This window comes from Protobothrops mucrosquamatus, unplaced genomic scaffold (genome assembly GCF_001527695.2).
Source record: "Protobothrops mucrosquamatus isolate PMUCROS unplaced genomic scaffold, P.Mucros_1.0 scaffold4355, whole genome shotgun sequence".
Taxonomy (NCBI): domain Eukaryota; kingdom Metazoa; phylum Chordata; class Lepidosauria; order Squamata; family Viperidae; genus Protobothrops; species Protobothrops mucrosquamatus.
In genome coordinates this window covers 1,175-10,687 of record NW_015390269.1, presented here as the reverse complement: position 1 = coordinate 10,687, position 9,513 = coordinate 1,175, and the positions used below count along the sequence as shown (strand labels likewise).

Sequence of the window (9,513 nt, the reverse complement as noted above, 5' to 3'; positions counted from 1 at the left end):
TGTTTATTCTTTTTTTAAAATCAGTATAAGCTTGTCGTTGCCTCCATAGCTGATGTTTTCTGCCAATTGCAGTTAATAAAAACATTTTTTAAAAGTTATCCCTCTATCTCCCTGTCTATTGACAGGATGTGGATATGGATATAAACCGAGGTTCAAAGAGACCGAAATCTCCCCTCCCCCCCATGAAAGTCAGAGGGTCGTGGCCTTGATGGACCGCCTGGTGTGGGGGAGGGAGGGGATCCCAGGTCTCCCCCCCTCCCAGAAAAGAAGCAGGTGGATCCTAAGGAGATCCTGGGGGAAGCAGGTCCTTGTTTTTCTGTCTGTTTCCACACCAGAGAAATGAGGGATCAACTGCAAATCTACCTGGGCTGACTAGATCTCTCTCTTTCACCTCTTTTTGGAGGGATGAGTGGGGCCCCAAATGGCAGGACCTTCTTCTCATCCTCCAGGTGGAAGGAGAGGCCAGGAGGCCAAATGGGGTTGGGGGGCTCTTGGGGGGGGCACAAGATCACTTCCAAGATCCACCCAATCTTGAGGGGGAAAAGGACAGAAAAGAAAGAAACCCCCATTTGGGGCCCTTCCTGAGTCGCTCAGAGCGCTGATGGCTTCCCATCCTTGGTCCCTCCGGCTTGACTCCTGCGCTGCCCTCTTGGTGGGGCTGCCCTGGAGGGGGGAGGCCTTCTTCAGCAGCCCCCCCCTTCTGCCATCTTTGGGGCACAAGATTCACCTCCAAAGAACCTGATTTAGGGGAGAGATTGCAAGCAAATATCTGGGTCACCAGAGGCTGCTTTGGGCTGAGGTAAACTTTCTCCACAAACATCAGCCATTTTCCCTCCTTTCATCCCAAGGAGATGCAGCCCCCCCTTCTTCTGCCCTTTCCTTGCCCATCCCCCCCAGGCAGACACCCCAGAGATCTGCCTGTTCTGCCCCTGATCCCCCAGATCCCTCCAGGCCCCCTGCTGGCCTCTCAGGAGCAGAGCTGGACCCAGAGGGCTCCCCCTGGTGGAGAAAGGAGGAAGGAGACCGGCCAGAGTGGAGGGGAGCCTCCTTTCCAGGCCAAACAGCCCCAAATGTCCCAACCTTTTCCTCCAAGGGAGGCTGCTTCAACCCTCCCGTCCTCTGGGTCGCCTCCTCTGGACCTTCCCCAGCTCCCTCCTGCCCTTTTTGAGGTCTGGTGACCAGAACTGCACCCGATATTCCAGATGTGGTCACACCCTTGATTTATGTAAAGGTTTTGTGACATTAGCCCCTGTGTTTTCAGTACCATTTTAATGATCTCTGATATCCTGTTTGCCTTTTGAATTTTTTTATATAAGTTGTATTGAACCTTTTCAACAAAAGATAAAAACTAATAGAAAGTAACATAAAGTAAAGAGATAAAAGAAAGAAATCAAAGAAAAATCAAAAACTATATAAGAAAAGAAAACAAGTTGAAGAAAACAAAGAAAAAAGACATAAAGAAGTGGCTTCTGATATTCTTCACAGAAGTTACAAATATAAATATATATTTAGCCTCCCTAAAGCAGCCTTTCTTAACCTTTTGACCCTGGAGGAACCCTTGAACTATTTTTCAGGCCTCGGGGAACCCCTGAACATCCAGCCTCAGAGATGGGGCAGAATTGTTTCCTGCGTAGACCTGTAGAGATGCATTAACAGCCTTCTTACATTAAGAATAAAAACTTGCCTTTTCACTGTGATCCCTGTGCTTTTTTTTTAGCACAAATATTAAATTCTCTCCCAAACTTGCAATGAACACAAATAGATTTCATCTTCAACTGAAATAAGACGGTTTCTGTCTTAGCTTTTGATGCTTCTGAAGTAAGACAGAGCTGGTTCTCAGAAGTTGAAAACTGCAGCCAGATTTTCAGTGCCTTCCTGTGAATGGCAGGAGACTCTTCTTGGGCAGAAATCCAGAAGCTTTTTTCCCCCCTGAGCAGATCAGGGAATCTCCTCTGCAGGGCAGGATCAGACTCAGCTCAGGAGGATCTTCCTCTCCCTCCAAAGGGAAGGTCTCAGGCTGAGCAGAAGCTGCAGAGAAAGGATCCCCTCACCCGGTCACTCATGGGAGTGGAAAGGGAGGGAAAGGACTGGTCAGTTCAGTTCAACTGTACTTACAAGTGGTTTTCCCTCAGATTTGAGAGTTTCTGGCGTCCTTCCTCATTTTGAAGCCCAACCAGAAGTAGAAATATTTCAACATTTCCTTTTGGTTTTTTCACACATTCAGTTTTCTTTTAAATCCCAGAATCTGGTCAGTTAAAGTGAAAATATTTTCTCCAGGACCTTGCAAAGACTGTAAACTTTAAACTTCATTTCAAAGGTCAATAATCCTTTGGGGGTGCAGATCAGATTGGGCCACTTGCTGCTCTTGCTAAGGAAAATATTCCTTTGTGGCCCTTCAAGGCTTCATTCCCACAGTGTACAAAGCCATGGTTTGTTTCTGGTTAGCCCAAAAAGGGAGCCAGCCTTGTGACTTGGTGATATTTGGGAACATAGATCAAGATTTATGGTCACAGGGATCCTTGCAAGCTTGTTTGCAGATCGACCAGATTCTCTCTGAGGCCATGAGGTTCTCAGCCCCTCTTTGCAGCTGCAGATTCTGGCAAATGTTCCTTCTCTGGGATCCCTTCCTTTCCCCCCAAGAGTCTCCCCAACAGAGGAACTGCAGAAGGAAAGAAGGGAGAGGCTCCATCCCTCCGTTTCTTCTGGGACTCCTTCTTTTCTCGGTCTCCCTCGGGATCCTCCACTGGCTTTTCCAGCTTCCCTTTTCCTGGGGAGGTTCAGGGGCTCCATCCTGGGGGGGGGGGGGAAATGGAGGGAGGGAGGTCGAGGGAGGGGAGAAGGGCGGTTAGTGATGGAGTCTTTCTTTCCCTTGACTGCTAGGGAGGAAATGGGGGTGTCAGTGCCTGTGTCAAAGTGCCTGCAGGGAAGGGGGCCTCTGTCTATCTCCAGGACTCCCCAAACCATCATCTTGTTCCTATTTCAGGCCTTCACATAATACAGGAGATGTATGGCTGTGAGCTCCAGGCTGATGGGAAAAAAGGAGGATTTGATCAGTTTGGCTACGATGGGAGGACCTTCCTCACGTTTGACAAGGAGAGACTCACCTGGGTGGCTCCCCAACCCCAGGCCCAGATCACCCAGAGGAAATGGGATGCTATTCCAGGACATAATCAAATGTATCAGTCCTACCTGGAGAAGGAATGCGTTGAGTCGCTGCAGAAGTACCTGTCCTACGGGAAGGAGATGCTGCTGAGGACAGGTGAGCCTCTGGATCCAGGCTGGACTTTCCTCCTTTATGGCCGGATTTCTTGTCCACATTCGGCCCCTTTGGGTTCCTGGTCTGCAGTCTGACTGCCCAGGAGGGAATCCTCCCCCTCCCCTTCCAGCCCCTCTCCAAGACAAGGAAAGCCCTGATTGGTTCCCCTTGCCAGGCCGCCATTCGATGGACCAGGAAACGCAGCCTCTGCCTGGCGGGTGTCTGGGTGGATCAGACAGGAGAAGCACTTGGGGGTGTCCTTTTCATTGCCCACAGTGAGGCAATGAAACAAAGGCATTTGGGTTTCTTCGGTGAAATCCCCATTAGCCAAACTGTAGTCAAGTGTGGGGTGCCTTTAATTTCCCCCCATTAATTCTCCTTCCCCCCACATCCCACAAAGGGCTCCTTCCCTGCCTTGCACCTGATGGTGCACCTCCCACCACCACTACTAGGTGGCTCCACGTCTACCATTAATAAGACATCCTCAGGCCAAGGTTGAGGGGTTCTTTTCTTCCCAAAATTTCTGTGGATTTTTCTGTTAAACCCCAAACAGGTTCCCTCAATTCTGACCTAGTGAGTCTTTCCTCAAAACAGCCCCCTCCCCACCTTGAAGAACACCCCCTCACCCCACAGGAGGCTTCACAGTATAATCTTTTCCTGTGGTTTGTTCTTATTTTCCCATCTAAACAACGTCTCCCCACTGGGTCGACCCCCTCTGGGGTCCTTGACCCCCCCTCTGGTATAAGCTGAGTGAGATCAGGGTCCACAGGGGAAGCCCCCCCACACAATTGCCAGCAGCCCCTCCCTGCCCTGGGAGGACTCTCTCTCTCTCTCTCTTTCTCTCTCTCTCTCTTTCTCTCTCTCTCTCTCTCTCTCTGTCTCTCTCTCTTTCTCTCTCTCTCTCTGTCTGTCTCTCTCTCTCTCTCTTTCTCTCTCTCTCTGTCTGTCTCTCTCTGTCTCTCTCTCTCTCTCTTCCATTGGCCTCACCTCTCTCCCCCCCTTTGAGGGATAATATTTCTTCTCCAAATTAATCAGTCAGAAATTGGAAAAGCCCAGAGCCCCTTTTTACTTTGATTCTGCCTCTCCTCTTCTTGAAACTGTGGTTGTGTCCCTTGGAAAGAGGCCTGGAGCAGCCTTAGATTCAGGGGAGCAGAAGGAAACCATAAAAGTAGAGAGAAACCTCTGTGTTGTTGTTGTCTTGAAAGGGAACTTAAAAGAGCAGCTCCACTTTCCCTCCCCTGAAGGAAACAATCCACGATCACTCAGAGTTCAAAGCAGCCAGAGAGGAATTTCCTTGGACCCTCAATTTGTTGCTGGAGGTTTTTCAGGCTGAGTCCCTAGGAAGGACTCAGAATCAGGAGTTCTTGTGGTTGAGCTTTTTCCAGATCTGGAGCATTTCCTAAAACTCTTGGAGACGCTACAGGTGTGGAGTGGGAAGTAGTGGGAGGCTTTCCTGCCCCTCTGAGTTTCCCCCCACCTTCCAGGCTCTGGAGGGGCTCAGAGTTAATTCCAGGGGTGCCGTTTCTGCAGACCCCCCAGNCCCCAGAGGTGACCATGAGCAGCAAGACGGAGGTGGAGGATGGGATGGAGACGCACGTCTGTCGCGTGGATGGCTTCTACCCCAGGGAGATCGATGCCTCCTGGACGAGGGACGGGGAGGTCTGGCTGCAGGACACCCTCCGTGGCTCCGTGGCCCCAAATGCTGATGGGACCTATCACCGCTGGCTCAGCATCCAGATTGATCCCAAAGACAGGAGCCGCTATCGGTGCCATGTGGAGCACGACGGCCTGGAGGAGCCTCTGGACGTGGCCCTGGAGGGTGAGAGGCTGCAGGGAGGGAAAGGCTGGGCTCTTTGGCAGGCTGGAGGGTTGTGGGAGGGAAATCTCACCCCAGCTGTGTCCAGATGTGAGCATACCTGACCTTTAGGCCATTGGTTTTTCCAGTGTTTGAGGTTGGTGAAGCTGCAGGGACCAGACCATAGAAGTGGCTTCAGGGGATGTAAAGGAAACTCCAGAATCCCATCAAAAGAGCTGGCAGATCCTGATGAAATCCTCTTAGATCCTCTGTTAGCCTCTGTCCCTCCCCTCTTTATTGCCTCCAGCCATGGAGAAGCAGTTATACTGAACACCCAAAAATGAATTATTTTTTTTTAGAATTCCTGAAGTACAAAAGTCAGGAGGAGAGTCTGTGTCCCTTTTTAAAGGCCAAATTTAATTAAAATCGATGAACTGCAGCTGACTTCAGGAAATGCACAGAGTATCTGGATTGATGCATCAGGAGTCAGAAAAGAGACTATCAATCTGAGTTTTTACCATCAGAGACTTTTCCTGCTGTAAAGAACGAAATGTCTTTGTGTGTTGCTGCTCTAAGAAAGAAGTTGCACATTATTTTATGATAAGATATGGGAATTCCTGAGGCTCAGCATAAAACCTAAGAAAAAAAGCCCTCTAAGAACTCTGCATATGCTCATAACTGCCCCTAACATTTTTTACACTGGATTTCCAAAATTGCAGAATTCAAGTTTAAATCTTTTATTAATGATTGTCATCACAATAGAAAAAAAAACGTTCAAATTTAATTTTTATGCTGATATCCCAAGCAAAATAAAATATTTGTGTTTGTTGTTTTTAGCAAGCATCAATTCACAAATGGCATGATCGCTATTCAGTAGGAGTCCTGAGTTTTGTGCAAGAGAAAATTAAATTTAAAGTTCCCCTCCTCAGAACTGACTCCCAAAGCAATACCACTTTATAATGCTTTGGTAAGACCTTACTTTGAATATTGCATCCAGTTTTGGTCGCCACGATATAAAAAAGATGTTGAGACTCTAGAAAGAGTGCAGAGAAAAGCAACAAAGGAGGCTAAAAACATATGAACAAAGCAACAAAGGACAACATATGAACAAAAGCAACAAAGGAGGCTAAAACATATGAAGAACAATTGCAGAAACTGGGTATATCTAGTCTAATGAAAAGAAGGACTAGGGGTGACATGATAGCAGTCTCCCCATTATCTCAGTGGCTGCCCCATAAAAGAGGGAGTCAGGCTATTTTCCAAAGCACCTGAGGGCAGGACAAGAAGCAATGGATGGAAACTAAACAAGGAGAGAAGCAAACTGGAACTAAGGAGAAATTTCCTGACAGTGAGAACAATAAACCACTGGAGCACTCATAACAAAGTGCAACTTGGAGGCAGTTTTGGTCACCACATTACAAAAAAGAAGTTGAGACTTTGGGGAAAAGTGCAAAGAAGAGTAACTAAGATGGTTAAAGGCCTGGAGAGTAAAACATATGAAGAACAGTTGCAGGTTTTGGGTTTGGCCAGTCTAGAGAAAAAAAGGACTAGGAGGGGGAGAGACATAATAGCAGTATTCCAGTATTTGAGAGGCTACCACAAATAGGAGGGGGGTCAACGTGATTTCCAAAGCACCAGAGGGCAGGGCAAGAAACGATGGATGGAAACTAATCAAGGAGAGAAGCAACCTGGAACTAAGGAGAAACTTCCTAACATTGAGAACAATTAACCAGTGGAACAATTTGCCTTCAGAAGTTGTGGGTGCTCCATCACTGGAGGCATCTAAGAAGAGACTGGACAGCCACTTGTCTGGAAGGCTTGAGCAGGGGGTTGTGCCAGAAGACCTCCAAGGTCCCTTCAAAATATGTTCTTCTGTTTCTGCCATTAGTGGGACCGTCCAGAAGTCGGATGTCTCCCTATTCCATTTTTCATGCTGAAGTTCTGGAAGCACAAAATATAATTTTCTGCTATTTCTGGACTGGCCAAGGAAATGAAAGTGTATATTTTAAAAAAGGCTGGGTGATATAAACTCTTTTACTTTAAATAATAAAATGCAAACACTCAAACTGAAGAAAAAACGTAACGTACAGAGCCGCCTAAATTATGACAAACTGGGGCAGCCTCTAAACAGAACAAAAACCGTTGTTTAACAAATGTTATTGTATTGTTCACCAATATTGTGTTGGTGAAGTTTTTGTTTTGTAAGCTGCTGAGAGTCACAAGATGGCAAAGGGCTGCTTTGGAGTGGAAAAGCTAAAGATGAATTCAGCTGCCTTCATGCTGGGCTGGGGAGAGAAGGAGGCAGCATCAGGAGGACACATCCTCTAACAGTGGTTAGCAAGGAGCCTTCGTGCTACCCTTAGAGGGACATGAAGAGGAACCCACAGAAGTTTTTAATTTTGAGAATTTTCAGCTTTCGCTATTTTAGGTCTCTTCCCCAATTGGGATGATTGGGGATCTCCTTCAATTATCTGCTTTTTCTCCCAATTCAGAACCAAAATCCAACGTGGGGATCATCATCGGCGTTGTGGCTGGTCTTGTCCTGCTGTGTGTGATTGTTGTTGGGATCTGGTTTTTCAGTAAGTATCCTTTTCTGGGTGATGGAAGGAAGATGGGGAGGTTCCTCCCAAGTCTCTCTCTTTGGGGAGCTTCTTCAGGGCTTCCTTCTGTCCTGTTTTCCCAGCCCTCTTGGGGAGCCTCTGAGATCTCGGCCTCTTGCAGGGACTCCAGTCTTCACCTGGCTGAGTCTGAGGTTGGGACAGTCCCGTGTTCTTCTGTCTTGGGAAGAAGCATCCCAGTTCCGTCCCTTTCAAAGTCTTTGGTCAAAAAGCAGCAGAGAAGGATTTCCATGAAAACCTTCCTCCCCTCCCAGCTGCTGCTGCTGCTTCCCCCCTTTCCCTCCCTCCATCTCGGAGGCAGCAGGTCTCCCTTGGGGAAAATCAGGAGATACATTTGGTTTTTGAAAATCTTTCTGTCTTTATTTATGAGACAAAATGACTGTGAAATGTCTGCTGAAGGTATTCCTCCCAGAGAGGGAGAGATTGGATGATCTCTGGTGGATTCTTTTGAGCTTTCACTGATTTTTGTTTTTGCAGAGAGACGTCATGACTACAAAAAAGCAGCAAGTGAGTCCTTTTTACATGTAATCTCCAACTTAGAGCAGAGACCAGAGGCATGATCAGTTGATGTGTCTCTGTGTGTGTGTTTGTGTGTGTGTGCGCCCACCTCCATGCTCTCTTCCTCCTAAGAACCAGTCTGGGGAAGATGGGCCCCCTTTACATCCCAGCCAGGCTGTTCTTGGAAAGGGGTTCCTCAAAGAGAAACCTTTGGGATAAGGAACCTTCCAGAAGGTGAGAAGACCCAGCTGGTGGAAGATCCCTCTGGCTGAGAAGCTGCTCTGTTTCCCAAGTGGGCAGAAAGGAAAGGTTTGGTGAAATGAGAGTCAGAAGCTCCATAAAGTAATAATAATAATAATAATAATAATAATAATAATAATAATAATAATAATAATAATAATAATAATAATAATAATAAGTAGTAGTAGTAGTAGTAGTAGTAGTAGTAGTAGTAGTAGTAGTAGGAAGAGACCTTGGAGGTCATCTAGTCCAACCTCCTGCTCAGGCAGGAAACCCTATACCATTTCGGACAAATGGCTGTCCAGTTTCTTCTTAAAAACTTCCAGTGTTGGAGCATTCACCGCTTCTGGAGGCAGGTTGTTCCACTGGTTAATTGTTCTAACTGTCAGGAAGTTTCTCCTTAGTTCTAGATTGCTTCTCTCTTTGATTAGTTTCCACCCGTTGCTTCCTGTCCTGCCTTCAGGAAAAGGAGCTTTGGGGGATACCAGATGGATCTCCTCTTGGTCTCCCATCACAAGGCTCTCTATGTATGAAGTAATTATAAAAAGAGACTTTGGAGCCAAGTGTATCTTTTTAGGTCAGCTCTGCCCTCGGGCTCAAGAATTGCTGAACTATTGCTCTGTGTTGATATACAAATAAATTTTAGTAATTCTTTCCTGTGCCTTTTAGCCCAAGCAGTCTGGTTCAAACTCTCTCCACGTATTTGTGTGTTTTTGATTGTGTGTGTGTGCGAGAGAGGGAGGGAGGGAGGAGTCAGAAAGAGCTGAGTTTCTCCATCTATCAGCCAACAGAGTGACTTCCTCACTTTCTTTTTCTTTCTTTCTTTTCCAGCAAGTGAGGAAGGATCCAACAGTTCCAGCCAGGGTGAGTCGGAGGGAAGCTGCTGCTGCTGCTTCAGCCATTCTGTCCCTTTGCCAGATTTTGGGCGGGGGGGGGGGAAGGAAAAGAGGGAGAGGCCCCCAGTTTTTAAAAGGGCCCCCCTCCTCCCCCCATTAGTTCACCCTCCCTTTGTTCCCTCTGGGTCTGGGTCTGCTGAAATAATGAAAATAGAGTCAGTTTGGTTTAGTGGTGAGGGCACCAAATGAGACATACTGGGAGACGGTGAG

The 9,513-nt window shown here is 47.2% G+C and overlaps 1 protein-coding gene across 1 annotated transcript in view; it reads left to right on the top strand.

Annotated features, from left to right (window-relative positions):
- The window catches only part of LOC107298892 (class I histocompatibility antigen, F10 alpha chain-like), a gene marked incomplete at its 3' end in the record, with an annotated part of 11,029 nt that extends 1,758 nt beyond the window's left edge, over window positions 1–9,271 (top strand). Inside the window, exons 3-7 of the mRNA XM_029286639.1 lie at window positions 2,984–3,259; window positions 4,794–5,075; window positions 7,544–7,630; window positions 8,147–8,176; window positions 9,239–9,271. Coding sequence (XP_029142472.1) covers window positions 2,984–3,259; window positions 4,794–5,075; window positions 7,544–7,630; window positions 8,147–8,176; window positions 9,239–9,271 — 708 coding nt within the window. The remainder of the gene's footprint in view (window positions 1–2,983; window positions 3,260–4,793; window positions 5,076–7,543; window positions 7,631–8,146; window positions 8,177–9,238) is intronic.
- Between the last annotated feature and the right edge of the window lie 242 nt (window positions 9,272–9,513).